Source organism: Indicator indicator, chromosome 16 (assembly GCF_027791375.1).
Source record: "Indicator indicator isolate 239-I01 chromosome 16, UM_Iind_1.1, whole genome shotgun sequence".
In the NCBI taxonomy this organism is placed as follows: Eukaryota; Metazoa; Chordata; class Aves; order Piciformes; family Indicatoridae; genus Indicator; species Indicator indicator.
This window is the reverse complement of record NC_072025.1, coordinates 10,123,101-10,142,072: the sequence shown is the minus strand read 5'-3', so window position 1 is coordinate 10,142,072 and position 18,972 is coordinate 10,123,101. Positions and strand designations below refer to the sequence as shown.

The following is an 18,972-nucleotide window of genomic DNA, read 5'->3' as shown; positions in this document are numbered from 1 at the left end:
CACACTGCCTTACCTCCCCCACTGATAACCCAAACAATGGCCAGTGCAAGAGAAGTGAAAGCAAAGTGCAGAAGGGAGCAAAGAGGGAAAACAGTGTAACTTCAAATATATAGCGTTTGCAGATGAATGGGATGGGATAAACATGTTTTTTTGTAGTATCTTATCCAATTCCTCTGGGATTGTCCATCCTCCTAAATTCTGGAATTCTCTGGAAAACTTTTTATTTATCATACAATATTCAAACTATAACAGAGGGCTACATGTATCACTGTATTTTTGCTGAAATTAATTTGCAAGCTGTAGTAAACTTTTCAACAGAGAACTCCTGGTTTAGGGGATCTTTTTGTTCTACAGCCCCAATTATACATTCAGTTACACCTGAAAAAGGGTAATCCTACAAGAAAATGATTGCTGGGGATTTTTTGTGCTACTTTCTTCAGCTAATATTCTGAAACAGGAGGGATGATGTAATTTTCTATGCTAACACTACAAAATAACAGCAACCTCCTTTTTAGAATTACCTTGAGTGACTCATACTCCAACTCTGCACCTCTTATTGGAGGCCTTTCTTCCTCCTGTAAAAGAAGGAAGACAAATGTGAAAAATAAAAAGCCAGTTCTTTCTATTCCTTAATTTAGTTGAGGCAGGAAAATGAAAGGGACTTGAAATTGTTTTCCTGTAAAACTGGAAAACACTCATTCTGGTACTGCTGAGTCCTTTACTTTGAATATTGGCATTGTCTTCTTTCATTTACTTCTTAATTTATGTCACACAATTGTTTAATCTAAATAAATTAATGTCACTGGAAATGAAACAGAGCAGGATGAATCCCAGGATGTTCAAGAAATTCACTGGTGGAAGAGTAATAAGAAACTTTTGCCAAAGCTTGTGTCATACCTTTATAAGTAGTTAAGGAGATGAATCAGAGAAGAATTTCAAATCAAATCTATTAAATACTTCTAATCCCACTGCTTTGTCTCTGCATCCTGTTTGAAATACTTCTTATCTGCCTAAAATGAACAATCTCTCATTCTCCCCATCATTTAAGCATATTTCTGTATTGCTATTCATTAATAAAAACAGCCAGGTTTGGGTTTTGTCTTTTTTAACACAAAGTCCAAGCACTTTTTGTTTCTGTTAACTTCCAGAGGTTCTCAAGGACCTTGGAAAACTAAATAACCAGTCTCTAGTACTAAGTACCTGGCATAAACCTTGATGTTTAATAAAGCAAGTACTAGATGAAGATAAGGATTTAATAAAAGGCAGTCAGCATTCACACAGCTACTATTTAACAAGGCATCAGCATTTGTTCAGCTACAAGGAGTCCACCTTAGCTTTAGCCCGGAGAGCTTGTTCTTCCTTTCTGTCCAGTTCATCCTGCAGGGATTGCTTTTCTTGCTCCAGCTCTGTAACCCGTTTCTGCAGCTTGAGGAACAGAGACATATCCAATGGTGCCTTTTTTTCACTTGGTTCCTGCTTTAGAAAGAACAGAAGTAAGTGAAGAGGTATTCCCCTTCCCCAAGGAAGCACTACAGTGAGTAAAGATGGGAAACAGATTGGGGAAAGAGAGGAATACAGAAATGTTACTTGATTCTGAGAGTTGACTATCGACATCTAAAATATTTCATCAGCTGTCAAATGCTATTTTAAAATAAGATCTACTAGTATAAAACATATCTAAGACTAAAGCCTAGCAAAAGAAAGCACTAGCGACTACCTAGAAGACAAGAGGTCTATAATGAAGCATACCTTTTATTCTTACTTGTTTGGAGGAAGAAAGGAGAAAAAAAGTCTGTGGTTAGACTCACCTAGAAAAAACTGCCAATAGAGGCTGTGGGGTTTTTTAGTTTTTAATAATTTCTACAGTAAGTTTTTCAGCTACAGAGAAATCTCTCTGCTGGTTGTAGATTTAGTGGTTAATTTAGCGGGATGTGACATAAAAGATAGGTACCAGAACATAACACTTTAGGTTTTTTCCTTTTATTATCCTAATTATCCATCCTGTTCTCAGCACTTTTTCACTATTTTCTGGGCAAGGACCAGCATTTGTAATCTGAAGGTGCATCAGAAATTATCCATCAGCTATTTTGTACTTTATGTAGCCATAAGATCAAAGCACTTATTATGAAGTGCACCATAAAATTTTGAAGCCTAGAAAAAGAACTAGAAAATTAATATTAATGACCCGAGTAGACAAGCAAGCACAGCCATTTCCAATTAATCTCTTTTTACTCTTGAGGGAAAGAGTCATAAACCACACCAATAGCTCAGAGGAAAAAAAAAAAAAAAAAGAAACTTTTGAGTTTTCTGGGTTTATAGGTTTGTATTGAGATGGACCCTGTTTTTTTAATGTAGTTTTGCATCATTGATCTATACTGCTACTCTAGAGTCAAACTAAGAGTTTGAAATCTTAAGGGGTTAAATAAATACATATTTAGTCTTCTCAGTGCTGCCTTTATTCACACTCATGTGAATTGTTTTTTTTTTCATTTATATTCTAAAATCCAAAACTGGCTCTAGAACTGCCATTCAGTAAGCCTGTTAGCCAAAGGAAAAGACATTTGGCTCATATGTGCAATCCAATTACATATAGCTGCACTGTCTTCTTCCTGATTTCACATGAAGGTAGGAGCATCCTTCTGAAAAAATCATGCAAGGTGAAAAATGTAAGTGGGAAGGCAAATTATGAAAGAGCCCACAGAGAATGTGTCAGCATCAACACGTCAAGATGTCTGCATCCATAGTAGAAAATTTTCTGTGGAGGCTTTCAAAAACAGTTATGACAACTTGCAAAAAATCAGCTGTAGAGATAACTAACCTTGACAGAGGGTAAATGGAGTGAGCTGTGCCCTGGCTCACAGTTAAGATCTCTAGAATGCACAGGAAAAGCTTTGTATATGCAAACTGCCAAGCAGTCAGACCACCAACTGTATAGCTATCTGCTGTGTTAGCAGTCCTGCTTCTTTGGGAGGGGCCAAAGCAGGGAGTTACCTTGGAAAAATACTAAGGATGGCTGGAGTTGCACCACAAATTACTCATTATTATTATTATTATTATTATTATTATTATTATTATTCATTAGCTGGATCAAGACAGTCATCTTTCTGAAAGCTCTTAAATATCCTGAGACTGGTATCACTGCACATGCAAAGGGATAGTACATTCTTGGAGTTTTATTTATCTCTGTGGAACAGAAGAAAAATGAATCTGCACAACAATGTGAGGTTCTCTCCCCTAACAGGGAACTCATTTCATGTAGCTACTAAGAATGTGGATAGCCATCTTGCCACTTTTAATCCTTGAATGTATACAGACTTTTCAGTAAGTCTCACTGGTTTCCTGTGCTAAAAGAGTGATTGTGCTTACAAACACTGGCAAGCAAATATTTTACAGATGTAAACTCACTGGATGGCCAAGTATCTAATCTGTATTTACTGTAATACAGAAGAATTCAAAGCATACTTTCACAAAGTCTTTTTATATAAGACCACAGCTAACTAGAGAATGAGATGTTTTCATAAAGGAAATTGAAAAAGACAGATTTAAATCATCAGATATCTCAATATAAGGATAGGCTGTTCAAAAGCACATATGAGAAAAAAAAGACTGAGTTCAGGCATTGTCAATGAAAAGTTGTAGGGCTTTTTTAGCATTACCTCCATCCTCACTGGTAAGTCATCTGCTTCTGTGATCTCAGAGCTAAAAGTATATTCAGATTCATTGCTACTGTGAGTTGAATCCGTTCTTTTGTGTCCAGGCTTGGGGATGCTCTGGAGTGCAAATGAAACAAATCAATACCACTATATTGTTTTTCCTGTGACTGTCTCTTCACTGCTTCTAATTTAGATTGTAATATTTGTGTTATTTCACAGCTATCAAAACTTAAAAGTAAATATTTTTAATTCTTTCATGACATGTAATGTCATGAAAGATGAAATGTAGTTCACAATCAAATCTATGGAGACACGTCAGATCCTACACCATTGAGTACTGCTGCAGAAGGAAGAATCAAGCAACAATGCAGCATTTTGTGGGAAAGAAAAGCTTGGAAGCACAGGCAGCAATTCTTCCTGACATAAAATATTCCTAGAACTACTTAAAATTTAGTACTGGATGAATGCAGTACAAACAACGCCACCACATGTGAATAACATCAGAGTAAAATAAGGGTGGCTGGCAGGTGCAATACCATGGCAGAAACTGAGCTTTTGTCACAAACAGGAAAATTAAAATAAAATTTTAAGGGAAAAAAAATCAACTACAAATTTTAAATGTATTTGTTTTGCCTGAGCAAATCTAATTAATCAACATTTAAAAGGACAAACCTGTGGTGGTTACAGGTCACCACCACACAGCTGACACCAGAATCAGTTACTAACTTCTACCACTAGATTCTGCCTAAACACATTTGTGAACAGCTTTTGATTTCTGCTGTTTAGCCACTCACCACCATTAAGTTCATTTCATCCTTGAGATCATCATATCGCTCCTCCAAACGGCTGAATTCATTCAGCAGGTTCTGGTACCGTAACCGTTCATCATTCAGATCTAGCTCTAGCTGTTTCGTTTCCTCCACTAGCTTCTTTTCCATTGTTTCTGCCATGGAGAACAGAAACCCAAAGTGAGAACTTCAGTTCTACCTACCATGCAGTACATCTATCCAAGGTGCAGACACAAAGCTGGTGAAACGCTTTGCTGTTTGAAACTGGTGTGTGGTATTTGTGCCAACATTAAGCCAGACATAAGAAGGCCCAAACCCTTATTGTGGTAACTACAGAAGGGTTCACTCAGTCAAGTCAGTTATTCTGATGGTGTCTTGCATTAGTAATTCAAAGAGAGAAAGAAGGGGCATTAGCCATGTTCTGCACTATGTGGAAAGCAAAATGGAAGATGCTCTACACTTCAAGCTTGCTAACTCTCCTCATCACAGCTGCCTCCATCACAATCTTCACGCAGTCACAATATTGCTGCAGTAGATTAAGTGCATTAAATATCAGAGCCTTCTTACGTTCTACAAAAAAAAAACCATTTTGTAACAGTCACCTCACCAAAAAGACCCCAGACCCTTAATACTTCACAGAAACGCAAACTAAATAATTCTGATGCATGTGAGTTCTTAAAACAAAGAAATGAAACTATTATAACTAAAATGGAACGTAAACTAAGGCAAAGTAGTCCAACCTGTGCAGTAGAGTGTGGCTTTACAAGGTAACATGATGTAGAAAACCTGAGTGATGAGAACACAGCCAACCTGTTATCTCCCTCGCCTGGTCATGGATGCGGCGGTTCAGCTCCTCCTTTTCTGTTTTCAGTAATGTGTTCTGCTCTTTTAGCTCTGATACAAGCTACAGAGAGAAGAAAATATTTGACTCAGAATGCAGTTCATCTTTCAGCAGCAGCTCTGGCAGCAACAACATCCTTGTTGAAAGAGTTTAAGTATTTGAACTGTTCTTCAGAGAATCAGTGAACTAAGTTACATCTTCACTTCTGAAATTACATTTCTGAAAGTCCCACTGCACAGTCCCCTGTATGTTCTGCTCTCCATTTCTGATCAGATGGCAGAACTGCCCTGAAACACTGTGCCATGGTATTTTTCAGTGAAGTCCAGAAGACGGAATTTATTCCTTAAAGCAGCAATATTCCTACAATAAGTACAAATGTATAATGCATTGCACTGGGTATACTCCATAATCTAACATCTTGCCTCTGCCCCAAAGTTGTGCCACTTTAACCATGCTCAGGTTTACCAGTTACTCATTTGTCTCCAGTGATGGTTACTATGCATTTGCTTTGCTTAATCAGTTAGTATTTTTCCTTATATTTATCTGATCTTGAAATGTGTCACTGCAGCATTGCATAAGGATGGAATGGCTCTCCCTCTATTCAAAATCTGCACCATTATCTGCAAGTGATCTTGACAGGAAAGAACCTGTTTGATATGTTCATGGTTAAAGCAAAGATAAGGGGTTACTCAAAACCTGTTGAACTAGACAGTGCACAGATACATGTGTTTAATAGGCTATCTGCTTCAATTAGGGAGGATATAAGCCGGTAGTTTTGAATACTGCATATGGTACAGATTTCTGATAGGGGTGATTGCACTCTCTAGGTAGGTAAGATGATTTCTTTTTATGAATGTGCTACCTCTGACTAATTGAGGAAGATTAAGTATTTGGCTCTGCAAATACTCCCAATACCTGAATCTGAATAGATTTAATACACATATTTACATATGATATACAGACTGAGTATATTGCTCTACCACAGGTGTAGTTATTTAGGTATCAAGCCTATTCAGGATTGTACATGTATAACATTGCTGAAAACGCTGTAAAAATATCAGGCTTGCAACTGAAGCAATTAAGCCTGGGCAAAAGCTGAGTTGACACCAGGCCTCTGTAAATCCCCTCACACATCTGTGACTGCATACTTGCCTGCTCAGTTTCATGTTTGTATTTGTCTGCCCGTTCCTCAATGGTCTTCTTCTCAGACTGAGTTTGTTGCAGCTCCTTCCGGAGCTTGGCGATCTCCTCCTGAAGGCTGATGACACGGTTGGTCGCGTTCTTGGCCTCCTCCTCACTCATCCGAAGCCTTTCCACATCACTCCGCAGCTTCTCTGTCTCAGTACTGTATGTGATCTCCAGGTTGCTCAGCTTCTCCAGTAGAGACTTGTACTCTTTGTTCTTGTTTTGCAAAACACAACACAGGCACAGAAATTTGTGAAGCAGTTCTGGTTTAAGGGAGCCTTCTAGTTCCCTACAGAATATACCCAGACACAGGAACAAAAGAGCACCTTCCCCATTTCAAAAGACTTTCAGTCTGGTTTTGCAGAATTGCTTAACAAGGTTAGGAACAGTCCAGTCTCTAAGCCTGCACATTACCACCCCCAGTTATAATCAGACAGGGAGCCCACATACATCAAACATGATCACCTCACCTTCCCCTTGAACAGAACAACTGACCTGCTTCAAATGAAATATTGATTTTAAAGCAGCAAATGTTTTCTCTCAGTACTGCTGAGAGGTACAGATGGATGCTTTAGTGTTTCACTTCTGCTGCAGCCTTCCTTTCTCTTCTACCAATGTTCTTCAGAACAAAAGAGAACTGATACCTTACAATGAAAATTCAGTGCATTTTTCCATGAATGCCCCCAGTGCTACAGAGGAAGGTAATATGAGATTTCACAGAATGACAGAATGCTTTGCTTGGAAGCAATCTTTAAAAGCCATCTAGTCCAATGCCCCCTGCAGTGAGTACAGACATCTCCAACTACATCAGATTGCTGAGAGCCCCATCCAGCCTGATATAGATGTTGCTGGGGATGGGGCATCTACCATTTCTCTGGACAACCTGGGCCAGTGTTTTACCATTATCAGTGTAAAAACGTCTTCCTTTTATCTACTCTAAATTCCCCCCTGCTTCAGTTTAAAACCATCACCCCTTGTCCTGCTAAAAACCTTGTCCCCGTCTTTCTTATAGACCCCCTTTAAGTACTGAAAGGCCATAATAAGGTCTCACTGAAGCCTTCTCTTCTCCTGGCTGAACAATCCCAACTCTCTCAGCCTGTTCTCACAGCTCCAGCCTGCTGATCGCTTTTTTTGGCCTCTTCTGGACCTCCTCTAACAGATCCATGTCCTTCTTGTGCTGAGGGCTCCAGAGCCGACACAGAACTGCAGGTAGGTTCCAGCACAGAGGAGCAGAATCCCCTCCCTCAACTGCTGACCATGCTGTGTTGGACAGAGCCCAGGATACAGTTGGCTTTTTGGCCTGCGAGCACACATTGCTGCCTCATGCCCAGTTTTTCATCCAGCAAGGTCTTCCCTTCCCTGAGGGCAGGGGTTTTTTACCTGCTCATCAATTTTTCGCTGCAGCTGCATGATCTTGTTCTCCAAGCCAATGTGAAGCTTCTTGTAGCGTTCTACAGACCGAGCCTCTATCTTCAGTTTCTTTAGCTCCCTCTTGGCCATCATGCGTCGGTAACAGCATTGCAAGTAAACAATCGCCTTCAAGGTCCTACGGTAGTGCACTCGAGCCAGCCAGCCTCTTATGTTTTTCTGAATGATAATACACTTGTGCTCCCGAAGCATCTACAGGGCAGAAAACACACCACAAGGCATGTTAGAGCTGCAGACTCCACCTGCTCAGTTAAACTGATTCCATCATGAGAGGTATAAAGGTGATGCACAGATAGAGGCACCTTAGCCTGAGAAACTTCTAGTGGAGAGTAACAAGAAATTAACGTGGAATTAATTTAACACACACACCACCACCCCCCCCCCCAAAAAAAAAAAAGAAGGAAAGAAGTAAAAAAGAAGATAAGAATAAAGTAGATGACAAGGAATAAAATGGAAGGAACCAGAAGGAAAAACATGGAGAGAGAATGGAGGCACACTGAAGACCCAGGCATTCCTTTGTGATGATGTCAGATCCAAGCTAATTACAAAAATATATGGTACTTGTTGGAAAGATTGTAAATATAATTTTTTTTCTACTGCATCTTTTACATTGAAACATCTCAAAATCATTGACATGCTACATAGGATTCATCAATATGAACCTTAAAATGCAATGCAGCTAGTCCAAGCTAGAACCCAGAGGAGATTTTAGCAGCTATTAAAAATAGCAGCCAGTCTAGCTGACCAAGTTACTAGTTCCAGTCAGTAATGAAATAAATACTTCTGTTTTGAGGTTTTTGACATATCTTAGACTTACCATCATGGAATAAAATAAAATCTCCATTTATTCTATTTGGAAAGTTTATATTGTAATAATTTAAACTTATTTCATGAAAGACATTTCAATCATAGCTTTGAGGTATTTAAAAAAATCATAATAATTTTAAAAATTTAATATATAGCTAAAACCAGTCAAGAAAGCCAGCAACCTTCATCAGTGTGATAGCTGGGCACTTCCACTAGGAAGAGTCTACCACTTTTCTTTGGATCCTTCCCCCATTGATTGAATCAGAGATCTTCTAAGTCAGGAGTAGCTGAATCCCATCCAACCACAGCTATGCTTGGAGAGCCTGCCCAAACCCAAAGGCTTCCAGAGCTCTGAGAGTTTCAGAGTTCACTTAATAAAGCTTCTGCAAATGAAACAGTTTATTTTAAGGAACAAAGCTGTTTAAGATCTTATGCTACTTCTTCAATTTAATAAAGATCATATGCAGTTCATATTCTTATGCTGATTTACCACAAAGCTGATAAGACAAACCAGTACAGAAACAACATTGTCATTTTCTTCATGCTTCTTAGCAAATGAACTGAAATGTGTTAGTGTAACATTTCCACATCAGTGAATTTAAAAGGTTCACTGGTGAAGATGTAAAACTGTAGGACATGCAAACTTTCTCCCTCAGCATTTATTTTTGCTGAACAACGAGACTCGAAATACCAGCACTCAGTCCAACAGTATAACAAGGTAAGGAAATAGCTCTCTCAAAAGTACCACAAGGTCAAAAGCCAAAGTCCTGACTGCATGTCATGCAACTAGCAGTCCCGCCTCCTGCCTTTTCCTTACATGCTAGAACAGGCTACCTGTAGGTACCTGAACAGCTCAAACACAACTAGCTTTCAACAACATTATCACCTCAACTTTGAAAGCAACCAGTCCCATAAAATACCTCCATTGTCCAGGTAATGTCCTCATCTGCCAGTGAATCCTCACACCCATGCAGTCCAGTGAGGAAACAGGTCACTCCAAAGTGAGGGCAGAGGATCAGATGAGTTACTTAATTTACCAGCTATTTCCCAGGAAAGCTTCTGTGAAAGCCATGGAGAAACTAAACTCCTTGTTGATCTGAGAAGCACGTCACAATGTAACCTCTCCCCATGATGTGTGAAACAGATGATTCAACTGTTCTAAATTCCTTGGACTGGTCATGTGACTACAACACATGCCCTCTCTCTGACAACAACAGGCACCTTTCACAACCCTGATGAACAACCTGTGCACCATGTATTACTTACAGAGCCACCACTCAACCCGAGCATGCTGTCACAGGGCAACCTTTCAGTTTCACTCACTGGCTATCAACATGAACTCAGAACAGCCCTGTTTACTTTCCCCTGGCAGGCAGAGCCTGTGCTTCTCTCCCTGTTGATTAGCTTTAATACAGTTCCACCTTAGGAGGACAATATATAAGCAGGACACCACAGGTGAGCTTGTCAGAACTTCATGTGGTACCACCACTCGAGAGCAATGCTGCCCGACAGGCAAGTCTGACCACCCTCTACAGAGACCCCTCCAGAAATGTGACATCTCTCTTCAGAGGGAATATAACAGGTTTATAACCCTGTGCTACAGGACAGGCAGGTGTGCAATCCTCACACAACTAACTTCAGGCACACAGAATCATCTCCCATTTTCCTAAGGATGGCTTTTAGTCCACGTACTGCTGTGACCTATGTTTCACTTAGTTGCATCTGTCAGATCACTGCTAAAAATACCACCATACCACACAAGGTATGGTGAAAATGTTAAGAATTCCAACAAAAAGGCAAGTATATATCCACACCAAAGAACAGTCAAGTCAATCAGAGGGATCTTATTACTTAGAAATTCTTCTCAGGGTTTACTTTTTTCCTAACTGCACGGTGGTATTTTATTTGTGCACTGTACATAACAGCATCCCCACAAAAAGTTCCGATTCCCAAGGGGACGCTAGGATGCAGTTTCATCCTGGAGGTATATGGAATTAAAGCTAGAGTGAAGAATCAAAACATGATGGTTTCTTACCATTTGGTACTTGAGCCTGACCATGTAACCCCTTAGGAGAGCCTGAAGAGCAATAGTAGCATCTTGCATGCGCTGGTATCTTTTGCGGACCACATACATGCGCTGGAACTTCTGAATAGTGATGGCAGCCCGTGTTCTCCGCAGGAACGTGGCATAGCTAAGCAAGAGAAACATTATACTTAATACCTGTGATTATTTTCCAGTGCTTGAATACTATTTATTTTTCTACATCCTGTAAGTTGTATCCTCTTACTCAAGAGCTACATTTTCCACTTCAGGTTCTTCCCAGTTGTCACTGATCCAGCATATTTACTTGCTATTCTACTGTACAGCAGTACAACAAAATGACAAATTAACAGAAACCTTGCAAGGTTTTACAGGGCAACGTTCTCACTTCCTCCAAGAACTGTGTTACAGAACTGACAAGATAAACTCAGTTTAATTTGTCACCAACTTTTCTCCAGCTATAAAGCTATTTCCACTATGCCACCTTCATGATCGCCTAACTTCAACTTGTAGAAAATGCTTTTTTCTTGGCCCTCTCAGCAAGACAATTACAAAGCATCTTGATGTAATCCTCTTTCCAAAGGCTGATCCTTACAGTCTTCATAATCACCTTGTCTTTTGAACTATGTGACCTGTACTCCTGCCCCTTTCTCTGGCCTATACATGACCACTCCTCAGAAGGCAATCCAAACAAATGGCTGTGACTGATGTATCTCCTTTCACAACTGCACCCTGGATGAGGAACAGTTTCTTCAGGAGGACAGACAGACCCAGCTAGGAAGGCACATGGAAACTGGACAATAAGGACTCAGCCAAGAATCCTACTTTACCTCACTTGCAACGTATCTCATAGTACTCTTTGTACTCTGCTCCTACTAATGAAATACTGTTCTGAGCATCATACAGCCCAGGGTGCTACTGTCCTCTCAGGAAGGTCAAAACCAGACAGGACAGACACACTCATTATATTCAATTTCCTTCATTTCTTTGGAAAATCATTTCCTCTCAGCCAGTATAGAAAGGAGAGAACAAATGTCTCATATTTAAATGTCCTACTTAAAGGGATGTGAATTGAGGCTACCATTGGTTTTCCCACAGGCGCTGCTTACCATCGTGCTTGGTAGCCTCTGACATATCTCTGGATGGTGATGGCAGCCTTCCTCATACGCACGAACTTCTTCCGCATCAGCCAGCCCCGGATTGTCTTTTGGATGCGGATACAGGCAGCTCGCAACTTATCTGCCCTTATTTTTTCCAGATAGGCTACTTGGCCAGCCCGGAAAAATATTTTTGTCTTACCAAACTGGTACTTATCCTTGTCCTGTTTTCAAAGGTAAAAAGAGAATCAGTTACAGCATTAAATGTTAGTGAAGAAAAAGAAGAAAAAAAAAAAAAAAAAGAACCCCCCCCAAAAAAAAAAGAAGGACTAAATGAAAGTACAGAGTACAGTTAGTAAAGAGGCAAAACTATCTGCATAGTATTTCAAGTAAAACCTGGACTTCAATTAAGTAGTGGAGGAGAGTATTTTCTGTATGATTCTTTTAACAAATCAATACAGTAGGGCCACAAGCATGGCCTAAGGGAGTAACGTGAGATTTCTACCTAGACAAGAACACCACACAGATTACAAGAGACGTGGAAGGCTACAGGAGGTGATGAAGGAGCCCAGAGGATGAAAGCAACACAGCACATGCACAATTTCCTGCTTAAATTGTAGGTGAGCTCTCATCTTCAACCATATTACAGAGTACAAATAAAACAGCTGGGGCTTCAAACATGCATGCATCGTCTACTGCACCAAGATTAAGTCAGAAAAAAGCATCTTGCTGCCGCTGAAACATCTCTGAAATGTCAGAACTAAACCAGAAAGAGAACACTATTCTGTGTTTTATAGGCTGTGGTACTCCTTGGACAAAAATACTGAGAACATAGAAAGGTACACTGAAAAAAAAAAAAAAGTAATTTTGTGGATTGTTTGATGTTGAGTTAAAAGCAACAGTAGCCAAAGAGCTACAGCTTAGGATATATTTAACAGCAGACATTAGAACTATAAATACGGACACAGGCAGGTAAACAAAAAGACTTTAGCTGAGTTCACCCAGTGACACAGAATTTAAAAAGCTGAGCCCCACCTGCCTGCACAGTATTGATTTTTTTGTTTCCATAAACATCCTAACGTTGGCATTGCACTTAGGTAAGGTGAGCTTTCTGGCTTTCTGTCTCTTTCTTTTCCTACCTGACACTTCTAAGTCTTAATTAACCACCTTCTACTGAGAGCTGGCTGGAACCATCCCTTGAGAGACTGCCTGTCCTCTGCTGTTCATTGCTGCTTAAGAAATCCCAAGAAACATCTCAGCTGAGGTGCAATGCCAGTGGTGTGGATGGCATAGCTCGGGAATGTAAAGCTGCAACTGGAGGCAGGAAGCAACGCAAGAGGCTGCCAAAACGTGAGAACAGCGACAATGCTAAGCAGGAAGACAATTCCATGAGGATGAAAGGAGAGAAAAAGGTCAACTTCTGCACAGGATCTGAAAAGGAGCAGTGTGAAGGACACCAATATACACAAAGACAGAAACACTTCCACACTGGAAAACCTCCAGATAACTATACCTTCCTTAAGGTGTGGCTAATGCATCTTGCTGTTAAGCAAGGTAAATGCTCACTCTCAACCCATCCACATTTAAAATCATCCTGTCCTGTGATACACTGGGAAACTCTAGTTCCTGTGCTAATATTGGTGGTTTAGTGCTTTGTACAAGTACTGAAACAATGTGGCTACAAGGGAGTAAGGGAGGCTATCTTTACTCCTTCAGATCCCACATGCTCTCAGCACTAAGGCTAGTACCAGAATCAGCTTCTCCAGGACATTTTTACACGTCTGCTTTCGGTCACTAAGGACATCTCTCTGCTTCATCAGAACACGGTAACGGCTGAAGAACTCTTGGTACGTCCACCTGTCCCAAAGACAGAGTCCATGTCAATCCCAAAATTGAGTAATTCTCTTAAAAAGATCTGCAACTGAAAACAAGCTAAAAATCTGCGAACACACCTGGAGGGGAAGCCAGCTGCACTGATTCGGATGGTCTCCAGGACACCACAAGCTCTCAGCTGCTGCACTGCCCGCTTTTCATCAAATCTACATAGGAACAAAAAGAATCTGTGGGTGTGGGACTCATTTTGCATTACATGGGGCCTCTGCACACACCCAGGACAGGAGTGGCACAGAGAGGAAGCAGGGGTGGGATGTGATGGTGGTTAACGAGTTCAGTTAGTGCTTCTGCAACTCAGCAGTAACAAAGGACAGTCTGCCTGGGGAACTGTCCAAGAGCATTGTCTGCTGCAAACTGCTCGTCCTGCTGCTTCCCACTGGCCTGCCCCACAGCCATGGGTGTCACAGATTTTAAGCAGACTTTTGAGAAGTGCTCTAAGCAAGTTCATATATGAAAAAAAAGGTAAGAAGTAAGACATCAGAATCTGTAAAAGCGAATTGTAGCAGATGTCAAATGAACTGTGCTAAATGCCAGTCACATTTAAAACAGCTAGCACTGAAAATGCTGCTTTTTCGTCTCATATATCACCAAAAAGCCAAAAAAACCCTGTCAGGAAGTATTTCACCCTTTATTCCTCCCAAAATATCACCTGCTGTTGGTACACATACAGATGTATAGTGAGTCCATAACACGAGAAAGATGACAGAGAGCTTCACGCCTGAGCGAGCAAGGTTCAGCAGAACCTCAGTGCTCCAAGGCCTCAGGCAGCTGCCTCCCATGCACAGGCTACAGGAACCACAGACAAATCAGCTTACGTGAAGGGAAACTTGAAGTCGTTAGGCTTAATACAGCGCACGTAGTGTGGAGTTGTAGCGTTCAGGGTTTCCATCAGCAGATGAAGAGAGTTTCGAAACTTTTTGAGAAAGAAAAAGGGAAAAATATCAGGGAATAGCCTCAGTAAGCTCAGCCATGTTGGAGATAATCTCAGGAAGCAGACATAAGGGATATTTGCTTATTTGTAATAATGCCTTTGGTAATAAACAACAGCTTGGTTTTGTTATGCAATAGATTTTAGTTTCAGATGCCATCTCTGGGTGAACAAACAGTGAGACTTTTAAATGTTAGGCTTTACAGGAATAATGCTCCCATACCAGCATGTAATAAATTACAAAAGCATGGGATAGAGACTGAGTTATTTTCAGCTTCTGTTTCATCTGCCCTAATCTTTGTCTAATCTAATCTAATCTATTCATGACTAATCCCCATAGCATATTACTAACTAGACATTTGATTTTAAATAAATTGTAAATAAAATTTAAAATCAACAGAGTGGTAAAAGAAAAAAGCTATCGGTGTCTTCAGCTCCACTGATCCCAATGTCAGACCTAGAGAAGTGAACTTTGAAAGTCCCATATCCAAGAGTCTCATGAGATTTACTTTTAAAGAAGTAAGAGGACCACAAACACCTAACATACTGTAATAAATCCTTCTAACCACAGAACACCCTAATAGATAAAGAAAACTATGAAAGCACATCTTAGATGCTTTAAATATATTGCTGTGAATTTCCCTCTTTCTGTTGAAGAAACAGAAGGTCGTCTAAGACAACCTCTATTTCAACACTAGCTACAATAAAAATCACTTTTGCGTTAGCTTTCTATAAATTCACACGTGAATATAAATGGTTGATTGACAGGAGCAGTATGACAACATCCCTATCACTGCAACTCATAGTTCCAGCCTGACAACAAAATTGTGAGGCCTCTACCAGCCTCAGATTACTGTCTGTCTGCAAAATCAGAAATGAAGTTCATCTTAAAAAAGATAACTGTTCTTCTGCATATACTGCAGAATGGAATCTGTAGCTGGTACCATGAACACATGCCAAGCAGATTTGAATTCTGTAGAGCAGCATGAATAACCATTCATGTTTCCACCTATAGCTTGACACAGCTTGCTTGGGAAAGATTAGAGAGAAACTATGAATATCCAAATCAAACATTCTCTGAATTCCCTGATTTTCACTTAGCCATGTGACTGGTTCATGGCACTGCACAGACATTGTGCTAACATCTTTTTAGGGGACTGACAACCACCCAAAACAGCAGACAAAGCCCAGGCATTTTTGGTGATTTTATCAGAACTCCAAGCACCCAAGAGATGTGGCTGGTTCATCTTCAAGAAATGGCAGGGGACCCTGATACAAAGAATTTACAGTCCCTGACAGCTAATTTATATTCCAGGCTGTCCTACAGTAATATAAAAAGAGTTACCCACATAGACTTCCTGGAAGCCGCAGGCAAAATAAGAATGCAAAGTGGTACAAGCTGGCAAGTAGATAAAATCTGAGTACTGAACAGTATCACAGTGTATCAGAGGTTGGAAGCGACCTCCAGAGATCATCAGGTCCAACCCCCCTGCCAGAGCAGGTTACTTAAAGTAGTCTGCACAGGAATTCATCCAGGTGGGTTTTGAAAGTCTCCAGAGAAGGAGATTCCATGACCCCCCTTGGCAGCCTGTTCCAATGCTCCGTCACCCTCACTGTAAAGAAGTTTCTCCTCATGTTGAGGTGAAATCTTCTACGTTCAAGTTTGAACCCATTGTTCCTTGTCTTATCACTGTGAACACCTGAGAATAGCCTGGCCCCCTCCACTTGAAACCCACCCCTCAGGTATTTATACACATTTATGAGATCCCCTCTCAGTCTTCTCTTCTCAAGACTAAACAGCCCCAGGGCTCTCAGTCTCTCTCCACAGGGGAGATGCTCAAGTCCCCTAATCATCCTCGTGGCTCTCCATTGGATTCTCTCCAGCAGGTCTCTGTCTCTCTTGAACTGGGGAGCCCAAAACTGGACACAAGATTCCAGGTGTGGTCTCACCAGGGCAGAGTAGAGAGGTAGAAGAACTTCTCTAGACCTGCTGGACACACCTTTCTTGATACATCCCAGGATCCCATTGGCTCTCTTGGCCACAAGAGCACATTGTTGTTCCATGGAGAATTTGCTGTCCACCAGCACTCCAAGGTCTTTCTCTGTGGAGCTGCTTTCCAGCAGGGCAGCCCCTAACCTGTACTGGTGCATGTTGTTATTTCTCCCCAGATGTAGGACCCTGCACTTGTCCTTATTAAACTTCATGAGGTTTGCCTGCACCCAGCTCTCCAGCCTGTCCAGGACACGTTGGATGGCTGCACAGCCTGACAGGGTGTCAGCCAACCCCCCTTCTAATCTACTTCTGGCACATATAGATGGTTATTTTGTGTTTAGCCCACTGATAACTGGAACCAAGTTTTCTGGGGACCTGAGTCCAACAACGTGGCACACAATCAAAAAGAACCAGTGTAAGATTTTCAAAGCTCCTCAGCACCCAGCATGCTAAATCTATTTTGAAAAACTTGAGTTTTGGGTTTGGCACCACATGAAGAACTGAGCTCCATAAAACTGTGACCTAAAATGCACGAGTAATTAGGATGTATTTGCTTAAAACTGCTGTAAGTCATAATCAGATGCACCTATCTCAAAATCACAAGGGATCACAAGAAGCATCCGCACACCTTGAGACCTATGAGACAGAGAGAGGTTGAGGTTATTTAATGGAGCTTCATCTTCAACTCACCTGATGTCCCACAGTTTTCTTATGCTCCTTACTGGCTTGACCTGGCCTGGCCTTGGCTGGTTTTACAGCTGTCCGAGACAAAGGCACACGCCCTGAAGGGGTTGCTGATGTTGGGCTGAGGACCTTCTCCTCATCCTTGAATAACTCTGGCAGCAGCTTAAACTGGTATAACAGCAGAAAAAAAAGAGGATAAGAATCCAGGAGTGATTGTACTCATTTGTGCTTAAGGTAGGTCGAATCCAGGCTCAGTTTTTGTAAGCACTAGGTTTTTCTTGAAATCCATGTGGGGACAAATGCAAAGAAGCATTCAAGCCAGTAGGATAGTGAATGGGCCATGACTGAACACTTGAAATTCTGTGGGTTTGATCAGTGAGTCTCCTTCTGAAGATAAAATTCTGATTTTTTTTTCTCCACAGAGCCAGCAATAGCTTCCATGTGAAACTGTTAGATACTGAAAGCAGCTTCGTAAGTACCAATTGCAATTATATATGGCTGCTTTGATCTAAGAAGGAAACAACAGGGTCCTCTCATATTCCAGTGGTGCATCACACTCCTTTGAGGTTGAGAAATATCTAGGACACTGAATATGCCAGCAAGCAACAAAGAATATTCCTGCTTTATCACTGCAAATTGTAATAATCAACTTAAAAGAGGAACCATCAACAACAAAAAATTAGCCAAATTTATCTGACTGAAGATCTACTCTCAGGCCAGTGGGAGCGGAGGAAAAACCTGAAACATCTTTCCAAACATCACACAGGGCTGCTGCTTCTCTTTTTCCAACAGCTACAGAATACACCCATATATAATAGCTGCTTTGAAGTAACTTATAACTAAAAATAACACCAGTAGGTCTTTCTACTCACAACTACAGCACTTCAGAACCATTGTAAGAGTAAAGAAATCTGAACTTCTCTACCTGTCAATGAATAATCTTTTATCTAGCATCTGTGCATTTTCTCCCAAGAGATAGGAGCAATTTTCAGTACTAGAAAGTGCTTGGGCTAAGTACAACCTAAAAAATAAAAAAAAAATGGGTTTGCCTTGTAAAACTTGGTGAACATGCACAGTATCCAATGAAACATGCTGCACAACAAAATGGTACTTGTGCTCTGTGGTTGTGCCAGATGGACTAGCAAAAGGCATCAAATGTTCCTCAGTAGCTCCCAGCACAGCAGTCCAGCATAATGTAAGAACTATGAATGCTACAAAGGTATCTTAAAATCCTGAACTAAAAAAGGAGTATCACAGCTTGGATTTATCTCACCTGAGTTTGCTGGATTAGGAACATGATCACCTTAGATTACCTCTGTAGCTGGTGGAAGAATGACATTTCCAGAGGGTGATTTAGCCCATCTCCTTCCACTGACTCAACAAAGAATTCAGGACAGCTGGGCCACCACCATCTCACTCTGCTAGCTGCCCATAGTCAGATGGAGTGAGTCAGTATGCACAGGCATCCAAGCTACAGCCTTTTCATCCCATACAGAAACTTCCTTGAATGCAGTCTGCTTTGTATGAAACTCCTGGTGTTTTCACACACCAGAGGTGGGAATGGGGTCCCCAGGGTCTGGATTGCAACCGGATAACTCTTCTAAACTATCAGTAAGTAAGTCTCATTCCTTTTT

At 40.9% G+C, this 18,972-nt stretch overlaps 1 protein-coding gene across 1 annotated transcript in view; it reads right to left on the bottom strand.

Annotated features, from left to right (window-relative positions):
* Positions 1 to 18,972, bottom strand: part of MYO5A (myosin VA) — an 89,098-nt gene that overhangs the window by 17,779 nt on the left and 52,347 nt on the right. The window contains 13 exon segments of the mRNA XM_054388226.1: positions 522 to 575; positions 1,330 to 1,476; positions 3,657 to 3,770; positions 4,448 to 4,596; positions 5,252 to 5,345; positions 6,435 to 6,683; positions 7,848 to 8,087; positions 10,738 to 10,894; positions 11,853 to 12,064; positions 13,589 to 13,697; positions 13,793 to 13,879; positions 14,549 to 14,646; positions 17,345 to 17,506. Coding sequence (XP_054244201.1) covers positions 522 to 575; positions 1,330 to 1,476; positions 3,657 to 3,770; positions 4,448 to 4,596; positions 5,252 to 5,345; positions 6,435 to 6,683; positions 7,848 to 8,087; positions 10,738 to 10,894; positions 11,853 to 12,064; positions 13,589 to 13,697; positions 13,793 to 13,879; positions 14,549 to 14,646; positions 17,345 to 17,506 — 1,872 coding nt within the window.